General features: G+C 40.4%; 1 protein-coding gene across 3 annotated transcripts in view; it reads left to right on the top strand.

The window, feature by feature from the left end:
* Window positions 1-16525, top strand: part of PCBP3 (poly(rC) binding protein 3) — a 277037-nt gene that overhangs the window by 187266 nt on the left and 73246 nt on the right. For all 3 annotated transcript variants that reach the window (XM_063092050.1, XM_063092058.1, XM_063092040.1), the window contains one exon: window positions 2060-2194. In XM_063092050.1, the coding sequence (XP_062948120.1) occupies window positions 2185-2194 (10 nt within the window). In that variant the 5' untranslated portion in view covers window positions 2060-2184. The remainder of the gene's footprint in view (window positions 1-2059; window positions 2195-16525) is intronic.

Genomic DNA, 16525 nt, shown 5'->3' with positions numbered 1-16525 from the left:
TGAAGTTAGCTCAGGAAGTCATTTTTGGACATATGAAAGTGGAGATGTCTGTTAGACATCCCAGCAGAGAGTTGAGACAACTGGACACGAGATTCTAGAGTTCAGGGAAGAGGTTTCCAGGGAAATGGAGACAGGAAGACCCTCACCAGCTGTGTCCCCTGGACTTTGGACTTCCCAGCCTCTGAAACTGTAAGCAATAAATTTCATTTTCTTGTAAATTAAAACAAAAAATAAAATAAATAAAATAAAATTTTTAAATGGTACTTTTGAAAATGGGGTTAAAACTGTGTATCTTCTGAGCCCTTGATATTCTTTTCTCTGTAGGAAACTTAATTTTCACTTTTTCTGTACTTCCTTCCCTCTTCTACCAAGATTCTAAGACATGCCTTTTTCTTCCAAGTCAGTCATTCTTCTCTAAAAGCATTATTATCCCAAGATTGCCACCTCTGGTCTTGTGCACTGTTGAGCCCCTTGGGAGAAAGGGACTAGAGGTCTCCTTGTTCAGTCTGTTTTCTCCTACTATTTTATCCTACTATTTTAATTGTGGCATTTCACTGTCTTCAGAGATGCTTGTTGTCATTGAGTCTGTATCACAGATGTTGTCAAGTAATGAGAGATGCCAGTGCTCCCAGGCCCAGTACATCCTTACAGAACACACAGAACATGCCTCTGCCTCTTCCCTCTGCAGCCACCAGCAACTTTGGCTTCAGCTGTTCTAGAATGTGCTGGACAGTCAGCTTCTCACAGGCCTAGGTGTCAGCTTTCTTTGCTCTTCCATGTTATTTACCACTTACTTGTCCACTTTGTGTCCACAGTTCCTGTTGGTTGCTCCCTCTTCTCCTGACTTTGTAGTGCTTCTGAGTTTGTGCCTTTGTGTCTTGTTAGTGTCATTTTAGTGCAGTTTCTGTAGATGTGGAGATAAACACCTTTTAATTTTGTGATGTTTAATGGGAGGTCCCTTCCATTGCTTTCTTTTTTTTCCCTTAATTTATGAGTATTTATTACTTTTGTTTTAAGAGAGATATAATTCACATACCATAAAATTCACTCTTTTAAAACATATGTTTTAGTGGTTCCCAAGATATTCCCATGCACTGACGTCAAGGCTAACTCAACTGCTGAGTCTCTATGACCCTCCAGGCAGTAACATTTGACCCTTTTACTGCATGACTTTTTTTTTTTTTTTCTTCACTGCATGGCTATCTTTCCACCCATGTGCTCACATAGAAGCAGGAGGTTTTTACCCCACATTTTCTCTCATGGAATTTCCTTACATTCGGTAATTTCTCATTTGCTTTACTTTGAACCTCAGAGTATCGTATGGATGAGGCATATTAGCTTGAAACCACCCCAGTCAGTCTGTTTATTGCCTAAGGTGGTTGCCAGATTGACAGAGAAAGGCAAAAACATTTAACACAGGTTTCTAATTATTTTTGGTGCAGTGATTTCACAATTCCAAATGTTGGGGGCTATTGTAAAAGAGCCTTTTAAGATGTTCATAACAGTAATTTGTGGAAGTCATAAATATGCACCTACAGAATAGATTAAAAAATACAGCAAAGAGGATAATGTTATGAAAATGGGTACTTGTGACTGGGGATCACCAAGGTGAAAATGATGTACTCTGGAAAAACATTAGATGGTGCAGGAGGCAGCTCTACTGGGACAGAATTGCGTGCTGAAGTTGAAGAGGCTGAATGAAATTACTAGCCCTGAAAGTAGAAAAACGACAATGTATTTAAGTTGATACATAACTTAATAAATGTTTTAAGAATAATTATGTATACAAGTAAATGTTAAATATTATAAGTAGGAAGTTTACACAATTTTACTAAAAAATCTCATTTATATTTCTCATTTGTGCAGTAGGAACCTGCCTGTATGTAGAGTTGCCACCCTTGGGGTATTCAAGGTGGAGTTCCCTGGACTAGCTCTTGCCAGCAGTCACATCTCCACATCCCAGATGGTGCCTTATACTCGAATGCTGAAGAAAGTTCACTGCTCTGCTGAATGCTAGAAGTAGTCCTGCTGAAGTTTTGTCCTCTTCTTGTGTTTTTAGGTAGGTGGGCTCCACAACAAAAGTCGATCCTCTACAAACCACCAGCTCTGGCTACGATGCTCTGAGTTGCAGTAAGTCTGAACGTTTGCCGTCTATGAAACTGCTCTGACCCTTAGAGCCTGCTTATGGGGGAAGGTGAGTTACCGCAAATTGTCTTTTATTTTCTTGCTTGTTTGTTTATCAATAATATATATTACAAAGCCAAACTCACCCCAAAAATGAAATGTGTTAGAAGTGGTACAATACTGTGTCTTACCCTGCTTCAGTCTACAGTGTGCCCTGAAGGTCCTCCTATACATGACTCTGGGAAAACTGGGGATTCCTGTTTTCGGTAGCTGTGGGCTGGTTGTGGATGGACACCCCCGGGTCCAGTTCTGTGAGGTGGTCACCTAGCACAAGCTTCTGGCTCCTCCCCAGAGTCAATCCTGGAGAACCAGAGAAGCAAGAGGGAGGCCCAGGTTTCAGGAGTGAAGAACAAAGACGTGCTGGGGGTTGAACATCATCTTGAAGCGTTTAGAAAGAGTGGGCTGTGAAAGCCTGGGGACAGGGGCAACATTAGGAGTGGGGGCACTTTTGTGGTGCCCTGATGTCCCCCTGCAGACATCAGTACCTGTGGTTTGGGCTGTTGCCCTCAACTTCTGTTGATATAACTGCAAGGAAAGTTGGGTGAGTGAATAGTTGTATTGGGAGATTGTCATATACCACTTCAAGAAATAGGCCGACAAAAAATAAGCTGGAGTGTTAATGTCTTAAACAATATAATAAATAAGTTTGAGCTATTAGGTATATTTTGAAATTTTCAAGCATACAGAGAACATTTATAAAACTGAAATGTGTATAGGTCTCAGTAAAGTCTATCTGTAATAAAATATATGTTCTCCACCCATAAGAGTTACATCAGAAACTAATAGTAAAGAATAGCTTATAATATTTTATATAAAAAACTCTCGTGTTTCAATAAAATCGTAAGGGAAATTAAGGAGTTTGGGAGCTGAATGATCATGAAGCAGTAATGTCTAAAGTGATGCGAAACAGCCACAGCAGTGTTTAGAAGACATTTGTCACCACTGTAGATATATGTGTTAAGAAACATGAAAGGTTGAAAACGTCTAGATAAACCAGCCCGAGAAGTTGATAAAAGAGCAAGAGAGCAAACCCAAGGAACCAACGAGGCAGGACATAATGATGGAAATATAAAACACAGAGAAAATTAGCAAAGCCAAAAGCTGGTTTTTTGTTTTGTTTTTAAAGAATCAATAGTTAGGACTCAAGACTGATTCAAGAAAATGGAGGAGTGACACTGGTGACAATCAGTGGAACAAAAGATAAGAAGAAATAGCTGCAGGTGCCACTGAGAAGGAAAATGAGAGTATTGTTGTAAATTAAGGCAAATCATAACTAAAGCCAAAATGTTTCATTATTTTAGTTATTATTTTAGTTATACTAAGTTTCAATTTATATTGTCAGAGCTAGGGCTCAGACCCTCCAAACCCATTGTACAGACTGGGTCCCCAGACCCCTCACATGCAGGTCCATGCTAGGTAATTGGGAAAGATTCCAGGAGCTGTTGGCAGATGGCATGAACTCAGTCCTCAGCTTCCTCAGCAGCGGCAGCTTAGAGGTCCGGCAGTGGCAGTGGCCTTGCAGAGGGTCTTGGGGGCACTAGCAGCAGTAGTGGCCTCCCCATGCCCCCCCATGGCGGGGCATCCCAGGGATGGGAGGCACCGTGGATCAGAGCCACTCATCCTTATACTTAAATCCGTAACCCAGGACACCTGAGTTAATGCAGAATACTTGATGAAGTTTATGTACCTATTAATGGCAAGAGATCTTAACAAACCAGCAATAGAAGAGATATTCCTAAACTTGGTAAAGGTCATACACAAAACCCTGCCACAACAAACATTATACTTAACAGAGAATGTCAGATGCACTCACTTCAAGATTAGGAATGAGGCAAGGATGACCGTTCCCACTACTTCTGCTTTATGTAATACTGGAGCTTTTTCTCTGTGTTCAAGGAAAGTTAAAGAAATGAGACAGTAAGGACTTGAAGGGAAGAAATAAAACTGTTGATATTTGCAGAGGATGTGATGATTTATTATAGAAAAGCCAAGAGAATCAAAACCTGCTAGAACAAATAAAATATTTTAGCAGGTTTTCAGGATATAAGATCAGCATATAAAAATGTATGGTTATGCAATAACCAAACAAAATATAATTTAAAAAATACCATTCTATTCGTAATGGTGTCAAAACCTGTAAAGTATCTAGCAGTTAACCTAAGTGAGAATGCACAAGAACTCTATGGCAAAACTTAATACTCTGTAAAGGACTCAGAAGCTGACGTGAATGAAAGGGTGATATCATGCTTTGTTCAGAATGAGCTAATAATCTGAATGTGTCAGTTCTCCTCATTCAGTTCATAAGTACAGTGATTTCAAATCAAAGTTCCAGGTGGGTTTTGAAGAAGTCAATAAACGTTTAAAATTCACATGTAAGTCTGAAGGTTACTAAACATTCAAGGAAAGATGAGTCAACATTGAAGAAGAGCAAAGCTAGGACTTAGGCCTGACTTTCCAGAGGGTAAAATACTACGAAGTCATAGTTATAAAAACAATGTGCTATTTGCATAAAATCAGACATAGAGTAAACTTCAGATAGTTTAAAGACCTAAATGTGAAAGGTAAAAACCATAAGGTTAATAGAAAAAAATGTAGGAAAATACCTTTACTACCTAGGGCAGAAAAAAAGTTCTTAAAACTTCAAAAAGCAAAAATTATAAAATAAAATTTAATAAATTAGATTATACCAAATTAAAGATTTCAAAGAAGGATTCTGTGGATAAAGTTGAAAAATGAAAGAAAGAAGATACATGTGAAGACTGAAACCAATAAGTCATCAACATCTAGAACATACATAGAACTCCTGTAAATAAGCCACTGTAAAATACACTGTAGCAGGCAGAGTAACAGCTTCCCCAAAAACATCCATGTTCTAATCCCTGAAACCTGTGAATAAATTTCTTTCCATGGCCAGAGGGATTCAGATTGCATTAAGGTGCTAATCAGCTTGGCCTCTGGATGAGGAGATTATTTTGGATTATCTAGGTGGCCCCTTTGTAATCCCAAGCCTGCTTTTAATGTGGAAGGAAGCAGAAGGTCAGAATCAGAGAGAGATTTAAAGATGTTAAGCTACTGGCTTTGAAGGTGGAGGAAGAGGTCATGAAACAAGGAATGTGGCCTCCTCTGGATCTGGAGATGACGAGGAAAAAGATTCTCTCACAGCCTTCACAAGGAACGCGGTCCTGCAGATAACTTGATTTTAGTCCAGAGAGACCTATTCCAGGCTTCTAACTTTCAGAACTGTTACATAAATTTGTGTTGCTTTAAGCCACTGAACTTGTGGTAATTTGTAACATCAGCAATAGGAAACTAATATACACTATAACTTTTATAGAAAAAATGGGCGAACTATTAGAACAACAATTTACAGAAGAGGAAATACAAAAGTCTGATGAAGAGATATTCAGACTTAGTCCTATTCAGAGAGATTCAAAATGAAGCAATGTCATACCACCTCTTACTGACGAGACTGGCAGAAACCAGCAATCTGCATTTGTGCCAAGTGTTAGCGGGAACATGTAGACATGCTGCCAAGTCAGGGGAGTGAAGATGGTGCACACTCTGGAGATGGGGACTGAGGAGTCAGTGAAGCATGTGACCAGCATTCTATCCTGATCTCTGTGCATATATGTAGGAATCCCGTGGGAATCAGCAGGCGCAGTGTCATACTCTGTGAATGAAGGAATGGGGGCGATCCCAGCATCCATTTCTGGAAGAGTGAACACATGAAATGTGGTGGAAGCACATTGTGGGGCAGCTGGAAGCTGTGGTCAAGGTGGACACAGCAAAGCCTGATTGGCTCTTAAAAGCAGAGTGCTGAGTTAGAGATCTGAGAAACATTAGTGACTAGTAAAAACACGTGCAAAGAGAACCAAATACACGAGAGCATAGAGTAATAAAGTCACATGTTAACTATTTCGGAATAGTTCCCATGAGGCAGTGATGGCAGCTGGTGGTAATAGAGTAAGAGAATAAGAAGGTGTAAGTAAATATCACACAGAGTGGCCTTACAGGAAGCAATGAGGCTGATGTGCCACAGAGGAGTTATGATTAACCCAGCGTTCCACCCTCTGCATATGAGGTTAAGAAGAAAAAAGGTTTAAAAAGTAAAAACTTTAAAATAACACAGAGAAAAACAAAAACTGTCCTTTTGAGTTTGGATCTGGGAAGGACACGGAAGGCAGTTCTTGTTCTATCAGGACTCCTTGCTTCACAGTCAACTGAGGCCCTGAGGCTGGGCAAGAACTGAACTGTGGACTTGTAAGGCTCAAACAAGACTTCATGCCCTGCCCTGCCAACAAATCCTTTTTAAAAACTATTTTTATTTTTAACTGTGGTGAAATATATATAACATGGAGTTTACCATCTTAACTGTTCTTGAGCGTACAGTTCAGTGGCATCACGTACTTTCACACTGTTGTATAACCATTACCACCATCCGTATCTAGAAGTTTTTCATGCTGCAGAACTGAAACTCTGTCCCCATAAAATGACAACTCCCTATTTCTGCCTCCCCAAGCCTCTGGCAACTACCGTTCTTCTGTCTCTATGAGTCTGACCACTCCAGATGCCTCATATAAGTGGAGTCATATAGTATTTGTATTTTTGTGACTGGCTTATTTCACTTAGCATAAAGTCCTCAAGTTGTAGCATGTGTCAGAATATCCTTACTTTTTATTTTTATTTATTTTTTACTGAAACATAATTGATTGTACCTTTCTGTGGGGTACAGCATTTAATATCAAATACCTGTGTGCAATACATGATTCTCAAATCAGGATAATTTCTATATTTATCATTACACAATGTAATAATTTTTAGTGGTCCCTTGCCAATTTCTCACTAACCCTCCCCCATTTTCCACCTCTGGTGGCCTCAGTTCTGGTCTTTCCTTTTGAAAGTTCAATGAATTATTGTGATCGTTATATCTTTCTTTCTATCTTTATTTGTTTTTTTAGCTCCCACTTATGAGTCAGAACATGTGGTATTTCTCTTCCTGTGCCTGACTTATTTCATTTAACATAATTTTCTCTAAGTCCATCCATGTTGCTGCAAATGGCAGAATTTCATTCTTTTTTATGGAAGAGTAGAATTCCACTGTGTATATATACACATTTTCTTTATCCAGTCATCTGTCCATGGACAGTTAGGTTGGTCCCACATCCTGGCTATTGTAAATAGAGCTGTGATAAACACAGGAGAGCAGGTATCCTTTTGACATGATGATTTCCATTCCTTTGGGTATACACCCCGCAGTGGGATTGCCGGATTGTATGACATTCTTATCTGTAGTTGTCTGAGAAACCTTCATACTGTTTTCCATAATGGCTGCACCAATATACAGTCCCACCAACTGTGTAGGAGGGTTCCCCTTTCTCCACATCCTCACCAGCATTTGTTATCCTCTGTCTTTTTGGTAATGGCCAGTCTAACTGGCGTGAGATGATATCTCAACACAGTTTTGATTTGCATTTCCTTGATTAGTGATATTGAGTATTTTTTCATGTGTCTGCTGTCCATTTATATATTTTCCTTTGAAAAATGCCTATTCAGCTCCTTTGCCCATTTTTTAATTGGGTTACTTGTTTTTTACTGTCGAGTTCTTTGTATATTCTGGATATTAATCCCTTGTCAGATGTATAGTTTGCAGATATTTTCTCCCTTTCCATAGGTTGTCTTTTCACTCTATTGATTGTTTCCTTTGCTGTTCCATTGGTCTGTTTTTCTGTTTTTATGCCAGTTATCATGCTGTTTTTGTTACTATAGCTTTGTAGTATAATTTGAAGTCAGGTAGTGTAATGCCTCTGGCTTTACTGTTTTTGCTCAGGATTGCTTTGGCTGTTTGGGGTCTTTTGTTGCTCCATATGAATGTCAGAATTGTTTTTTCTTTTTTCTCTGAAGAATGTCATTGGCATTTTGATGGGAATTACATTGACTCTGTAGATCACTATGGGTTGAATAGACATTTTCACAATGATTAGTCTTCTGATCCAAGAGCATGGAATGTCTTTCCATATTTTTGTGACCTCTTTAATTTCTTTCAACAATGATTTGTAGTTCTCATTGTAGAGATCTTTCATTCCTTGGTTAAATTGATTCCTAGGTGGGGTTTTTTTGGGGGTGGGGGGTTGGTGACTATTGTAAATGGGCTTGCTTTCTTGCTTTCTTTTTCTGCTAGTTCATTATTGGAGTATAGAAACACTAATGATTTTTTTTGTGTTGATCTTTATATCCTGCAACTTTACTGAAATTGCTTATCAGCTCTAAAAGTTTTTTGGTAGAGTCTTCAGGTTTATTCTGTATATAGGATCATGTCATCTGCAAACAGGGATTGTAAGACTTTGTCTTTTGCAATCCAGATGACCTTTATTTCTTTTTCTTACCTGATTGCTCTGGCTAGTACTTCCAATACTATGTTAAATAGGAGTGGTGGGAGTGGGCATCTTTGTCTTTCCTGTTCTTAAGGGAAAAGCTTTCAGCTTTTTCCCATTCTGGATAATATTGGTAGTGGATTTGTCATATATGGCTTTTGTTGTTTTGAGATACTTTCCTTCTATACCTAATTTGCTGAGAGTCTTTATCATGAAGGGATGTTGAATTTTATCAAATGCTTTTTCTGCATCTATTAAAATAATCATATAGTTTTTGTCCTTGATTTTGTTGATGTGGTGTATCACATTTATTGACTTGCTTATGTTTAATCATCCTTTCCTCCCTGGGATGAATCGCACTTGATCAGGGTGTATAATTTTTTTTTATCTTTTACTGTATTCTGATTGCTAATATTTTGTTGAGGATTTTGGCATCATGTTTATCAGAGATATTGGCCTGTTCTTTTTCCATTGTATCTTTTTCTGGTTTTGGTATCAGGGTGATGCTGGCCTCATAGAGAGTTTGGGAGAATGGCCTCTGTTTCAATTTTCAAGATAGTTTGAGGAGAATTGGTATTAATTCCTCTTTAAATGTTTGGTAGAATTCTGCAGGAAAGCCATCCAATTCTGGGGCTTTTCTTTGTTGGGAGACTGCTGATTACTGCTTCAATTTCATTGCTTGTTATTGGTCTGTTCCGGTTTTTCTTTTTCCTCTTGGTTCAGTCTTGGTAGTATGTATGTATCCAAAACTTTATCTATTTCCTCCAGGTTTTCAAATTTGTAAGCATACAGTTGTTTATAATAATCTCTAATGATTCTTTGTATTTATGTGGTATTGGTTGTAATGTCTCCTTTTTCATTTCCAATTTTTGTTATTTGGGTCTTCTCTCTTTCTTTAGTTAGTCTAGCTAATTGTTTGTCTATTTTGTTTATCTTCTCAAAAAACCAACTTTTTGTCTCATTGATCTTTTGTATTATTTTTTGGGTTTCTATTTCATTTAGTTCTGCCCTGATATTAATTATTTTTTTCCATCTACTAATTTTGGGATGGATTGTTCTTGTTTTTCTAGTTCTTTGAGGTGTAGCATTAAGCTGATTATTTGCGATCTTTCTATTCTTTTGATGTAATCATTTATTGCAGTAAACTTCTCTCTTAGTAGTGCTTTTTCAGTATCCCACAGGTTTTGGTATGATGTGTCTCTATTTTCATTAGTTTCAAGAAATTTTTTCATTTCTTTTTTAGTTTCTTCTTGGGCCCATATGTCGTTCAGGAACATGTTATTTAATTTCCATGTTTTTATATAGTGTCCGAAGTTTTTCTTGTTATTGATTACTAGTTTTAATCTATTGTGGTCTGAAAAGGTATTTGAAATGATTTCAATTTTTAAAAATTTGTTGAGACTCGATTTGTGGTATAACATGTGTTCTATCCTTGAGAATGTTCCATGTGCTGATGCGAAGAATGTATATTCTTCTCATATGTGTTGTTGGAGGAAATGTTCTGTAGATATCGGCCAGGTCCAGTTTGTCTAAAGTGTAGTTTAAATCATATGTTTCTCTATTGATTTGTTGTGTATATGCTCTTTCCAGTGCTGAGAGAGGGGTGTTCAGGTCTCCAAGTATTATCATATTGGGATCTGTCTCTTTCTTTAGGCCTAATAGTATTTGCTTTATGTATCTGGGTGCTCCAGTGTTGTGTGAATATATATTTATGATTATTATGTCTTATTTCCTTTGTTTTATCTGTCTGGGGTATTTCAAAAAGACCATCTTCAAGATCAGAAATTCTCTTTCTGCTTGCTCCAACATGTTGCTTATGCTCTCAGTTGTGTTTTTTATTTCACTGAAGGAATCCTTCAGTTCCAGGAGTTCTGCTACATTCTTTTTTAAAGTACTACTCTCTTTGTTAAATTCCTCCTTCATATCCTGGATATTTTTTCTCAATTCATTGTGTTGTCTGACTCTCCTTATATCTCACTGAGTTTCCTTAAGATTCTTGCTTGGAATTCTTTTTCAGTCATTTCAAGGGTTTCCTGCTCTGTGGGGTCTGGTATTTGAGAATTACTATATTCTTTTGGTGGTATCATATTTTCTTTTTTTGTGCTTCTAGTATCTCTACACTGGATGTCTGGTCACCTGGTAGAACACTTGCTTCTTCTATTACTCTGGAGTGGGCTTTGAGGAGAGAGATTTCTTCCACTTTTTCCAGGCTCCGCTGGTTGACTCTCCTGATGTCAATGGAGTTGAGTGAGCAGCAAGCTTCTTGCACAGTGGCCATGGCTGCTACTGTGGCAATGAGCTGCTCTTGCATTTACAGTGGCTGTGACGGGGGTTGTGGTGAACCACCCATGTAGAAATGGTTTTTGCAGTATACTCCTGCCCTCTGTCATGTGGGCGTGGCACCTCACCTCAGTGGTCTCCCCCACCTCAAAGGCGCTTCCTGGAGGAAGTACAGTGCTCACCATGTGTGTCGCCCTCCCTGCTCTGGTACTGCTGGCAGTGACCCCTTGGTGCTGAGCCGCATCAGTTCCTCACCTCAGCCTTGCTGGTTTGTCTCCTGGCAGTGTTCGCTTCTGCCTGTGTCACCGTCCCTCGGTGTCCCCCCCACCTTTGGGCCCAGAGTACATTTGTTTCCTTTCCTTCTCACTTCTCAGGATTCAGCTTCTGCCCATGTTCCCTGTCTCTGCTTCTATGTTATCAGCTTTCTTCTTACCACCTGCACATAACAGGTGACAATGTCGTCCATCCACAAGCACAGGACCCTGGACCAGACATCTGCTTGCAGCTACCACCCGTCTCCCTGCTCCCTTTGACAGCCGAGTCCTCGGTTGCTTGGCCTTGCTGTCACCACTTCCTTACCTCCCACCAGACTGCTTTGTCAAGGTCATCACAGACCTTCCACACCAGACCCAAAGTCAGCATCCATTCCTCCCCCAGGCACCTAGAGTGTGAGAGCACAGGTCCCTAAGGACCTGGGTGCTGCCCTTGCTCTCAAGCATCATGACTGTAAGTGAGCCATAGGTGACTCTGGCCACTGCTCTTTCCTTCCTAGCAGGACCAATAGCAGAGCCTGTGCCAAGACCTGCAGCGGAGATTAAAGTACTTGATGGTGCCAGGAGCACAGCAAGGGCTGTCTTCATGCTGGCTGTTATGATCCTTCTCTTCTTCTTTCCCAGTGCTTCCAGACTGGCACTAATGACAGAGCCAGGGTGGGAAAGAGAGGAGTGCTGCTGGGAGCAGCTTGTCACGTGCACCAGAAGTTTCAAACCTGTGCATCTTTTGACCCACAAATTATATTGCTATAAATATATATTCTAAGGAAATAAGAGGGTCATAAAAAGTTCCACCCACAGGTAATTGCCTTAGTTCATTCCTGATGCTATCACAAAGTACCTTAGACTGGATAGTTTATAAACAGCATAAATTTATCGTTCACAATTAAGATCAAGGCACTGGCAGGTTTAGTGTCTGGTGAGGGTTCGGCCTCTTCTTCCAAGATGGCAACTTGAACGCTGTGTCCTCACATAGTGGAGGGGACAGAAGGGCCAAAGTTCCCTCCAGTTCTTTTATAAGGTGCTAATCCGTTCATGTCGTCCCTCATGGCCTAATCACTTCTGAAAAGCCCCGCCTCTTCATACTATCACATTGGATCTTAAGTTCCAACATGAATTTTGATGGGACACATACATTCAAACCATAGCAATACATATTAAAACTGTCCCTAGTAAAACAATTCAAAATACCCAGAATGTTCATTCATTACAAATTATTTACATTCCTACACATGCAGTGGAATACCATGGGGAATTTGATCACTATTATATAGACTTAAGTATATTGACATAGAAAAATATTTATTATGTGATGTTAAGTGAGAAAAACAAGACAAACCTGGGTGATTTGGTCCTATTTTTGTTAAAAAGATATAACAGCACACATTTACTGGACAAAAGTCTGCATAGGTAAACCTCAAAATGTCACGTATCAATCAATGGTGGTCTTGCTGAGTAATGATTAATTACAGGGTTTTTTTTGCTTATATACATATTCTATTTTTTGTTTGTAATGAACATCTGATACTTGTGTTATTTAATTCCTTTTTTCTGTAATGAACAGTCAGGCTGGCTTTGGTCAGCAAGATCTGCAGGACTCCCATTTTCTCTCTCTGCACCTTGGTTGGCTTGAGAAAGCCATGCGCTCCCTCTGCGGGCCCTCGCTGTCACCACTTCACTACCGCCCCTGACGAGACAAGCCTTCCTTCACAGTCCAGCAGCTCCTTTTTGCATTTGTATTTTACCACTACTTGTTTGTGTGTGTTTTTGTCATTATTGTATCTGATTTCTGTGTAAGATGGTGGGATAAATAAAGGTAATAAATCGGTAACAGGCTGGAGGGTAACTTTCTCCTGCTTGGTGGCAGAAGTGCCCAGTTTGATGGGGGGACCAAGGTGCTTCCTCTCACTGTCCAAGTGCCTGAGCCTGGGTCAGCTCCTTTCACCCCACCTGCCCAGGTCATGGCTGGGCCTCAGGATCGCTTTCAAAGATGCAGCGTGCTCATCCACTTCTAAACTTATACCTGGGCTTGCTTTTTGGGGCAAACCTAGAAACTCCAGATTACAATGAAGGAAAAATGGAGAAAGGGGAGAATTTCCAGTTTGTACCATGTCAAATTCCTCATCCTGGTGAGGAACAGCGTTGTCCTGCGGCTCCATGAGAACCTGCAAGCATGTCACCAGCCAAGCCCAGGACCAACCCCGCTGTGGATGGGTAAAGACCCACTTCGTTTTGATGCCTGTCCATGGGCAGACAGTTGGCAGCTGCAGCGACAGCTCAAGTCTTAAGGGCTGCATTTGGATTGATGCTGGGCCCTGAGGTTTTTGCCCCCACCCACCCCTTCCTGTTTGAGGGGCTTAGCTGCTGCAGCCCTATGTCCTGCAGGCACGCCGGTTTGTTCCATCCCCCTGTTGGGGAAAGGAGCCATTGAAATGACAGCGCATGAGTGCTGGGTGCCCCCTCCAAGGGCATGAGGGGAGCTAGCGAGAAGTAGGTCACATGTGCCTGGTCCCATGTCACGCGGTTTCCCACCCGAGGCCAATGGGGTGGGTAGCCTCCTTTGGTTGAGAACAAAACATCACTCTAATTTTCCTCCTTTAGCATTTCATCTTCTCTAAACAGGGAGAGTGGCCATCTGGCTGATACCCACATCAAACCCGATCCTTCCCGACCTCACAGAGCTGCTTTGTTCTGAGGTAAGGGGATTCTGAGGGCCCTGGGTGAGCGGTCAGCAGAGCAGGACAGTTGGCTAAGACTGCTGTGCCGAGAAAGCACTCTGAGTCCGTGTTCTGAGTCCCCAGGCAGCGTGGCAGGGGCAGGTTGAGTCGGCAATAGCATAGACTATCAAGGAAAACGTTCAGAGAAACTACTGTAGCAATGCTCAGTATTTTTCTCTGTGATGAAAAAAGGAAATTATGTTATATTTATAAGTAGTTTTAGACATTCAGATGATATTCATGTTAGGTCCTCTGTTTTAATAATATGGGTCCTTTTCAAGGATCAGTGTCAAGTATTAACACTCTACTGATAAAGTGTTATTTAAAGAAAAATAATCAAATAATTTTACGGATCTTTGTCAATCAAAGATATTGGTATGGCGTGGGAATGTAATTGTCACTCGTAGAAATGTTGGTCGTCTTCATGGTACCAAGGCCCAGCACTTTTCATAGTGACTAACGCCTTCATTCTCTGTCTTTGTTTGATAACGCTGACCTCTAAGTGAACAGGTGAGCTATTGTCTTCCACTAGCACGAAATACTATGAAATCCACATCTCAGAATAAATTAATACATATTATTAATGAATGGAGAATGTGTACTTCTGGAGCTTGATACTTATACTGAGAAATAATGTAATTCTCTTATCTCTGGGAAGGCTGTCAAACATGATTCCTGCATGATAAAACATAATAGTAAAAATGTTTATAAAACTAATGTGAGTTTTGCAGTTTATAAATAACAACAAAATTTCATGGTCTTATTGCCTGTCCTTATAGGACATTTATAAGTCCTTATAGGACTTATAGTTCATTTATAAGGAACTAAAGTGTTCCGTTAGCTCAGGATCCTTCTGATGAACATATTTTAGCAAGTAATGAGTAGAATGTTAAATGTTTGCAGTATCTGTATTTTGTGCAGACATTGGTGCCATATTTAGACAAATCATATGCTCCCATTTGTATTTGCTGGGAAAAAAATGTTTCCAGAAATAGTTTGCCAGAACCAAAGTCATAATGGAATTTGATTTTAGTATGTTCTATCAGGGAAAAATTTTTTGCCTTTCAAAGATAAAATATTTTAAATTTGTGTTTTACCTGGCTCTCTAGGCAAAGTCAGTCTATGGCCAAGTTCATAAAAGTAAATATGAACACTGTAGATTATAAATTATTCTACAGTTGAGTTGTACAGAATAGCAATTGTACCCTTGATAACAAAAGAAGTTTTTCTCTTGTGAAAACATTCTGATTCAGGATCATATCCAGTTCCTGTCAACTGCAGTCTTTGAATGAATCTCATGTAATGTTTCTAAAGGGCTATTTTTTAATCCATTTTCCAATCTTGAAGAAAGGAAATTTTTCTATTATTTCACTAAGATAGGGTTGAAATTTTTAATGTTTTTATGTCTATGATTATAAATACTTTTATGCTTAGGAGAGTCCTACTTATTTTGATGTGTTTTTTAATATTGTCTCCATTTCCTGCCCCCATACTGTGTCCTTGTAACTCGGTTTAATGTGAGCACTTAGTCGTCATATGTGGTAGTAAGACTGAGTCATGCTGTTGTGACGACCATGTTTGTTCATGTTAATAAAATTATAAAATTATAACCCATACCCAACCCCAGTTATTGCCTTTGGGGAAAAGTGAGTACTATTGTCTCTAGAAGTAAAACCTGCACTGTGGGGCAGGCATAAGGGGATGTTTATTTTCCCTTATTGCTGAGAGATACCACAGTTTTTCCAGAAGTGACATAAGTATAACAATGCAGAAACAACAAGATCTGTCCCTTGTGCTTGTCAGAAGAATATCCTAATGCAGAGCGAGGGAGGATGGCTCCAAGTGCTTGTCCTTGTGTCCCCACGTCTCTGGCACTGGGGTCGGCCATTCTCTTTCATGCTGACCTTATTGCTTTGAGTCTTGATTCATTTGGGAACTGAAAGGGCCACATGGTGGAGTAGCCTAAAGGTGGCCCTGCAAGTCCCCTCTCAACCCACACTCTGTGCTATGCTTGTTGGTTATGTGTGTTGTTACTGGGGTGCTGCTGGGCTCTGCTCAGGAAGCAGAAACTGATGCCATTTCTGCAGTGGTGAGGAGCCTTGATAAAGCAGACTGCCATCATTCAAGGAAGCCTCCAGAAGAAGTGGGGTCACCATCTCCCCACAGCTGGTACCTTCTGAGGAGACATCTTCACTCAAGCTGAGGCAACTGAGAGAGCTTCAGAGGCCAGGGGGACTCAAGGGATCAACAAACCCAATACTGTGTCTTGGGGGCACCAGGACCCCAGAGGGTAAAGAGGGCCACCCATGAGCCAGACCAGTGGGCTTGGCCCTGTCCTGCTGGGCGCTCTGGGTCAGTGGGAAGAGCAGTGGGTTTCCTTTTCTCTAAGCATCAGCTGTACTATTTCAATGAAACAGAGTAAGTTTGTGGTCCTCCAAGTGTAGTCCCTGGACCACTACCACGATCACTGAGAACTTTCTGGAGATGCAAATTCTTAGCTTCCCACCCACAGCAGACTGACCAAGTCAGAGACTCTGGGGTGGGGCCCATTGTCTGTGATTGAACAGGCCTTCCAGGTTATGCTGACATCCACTGTAAGTTTTAGAGCCACTGGCATAGCCCATACGAGAGTGACCGTTCAGATGCCTGGGCATGTGACCCCATGGGACACAGCTGGAGATGGTGGCTAAATGTCTGTGCC

Source organism: Cynocephalus volans, chromosome 1 (genome assembly GCF_027409185.1).
Source record: "Cynocephalus volans isolate mCynVol1 chromosome 1, mCynVol1.pri, whole genome shotgun sequence".
NCBI classification, from domain to species: domain Eukaryota; kingdom Metazoa; phylum Chordata; class Mammalia; order Dermoptera; family Cynocephalidae; genus Cynocephalus; species Cynocephalus volans.
This window is presented reverse-complemented; position numbering and strand designations above follow the sequence as displayed.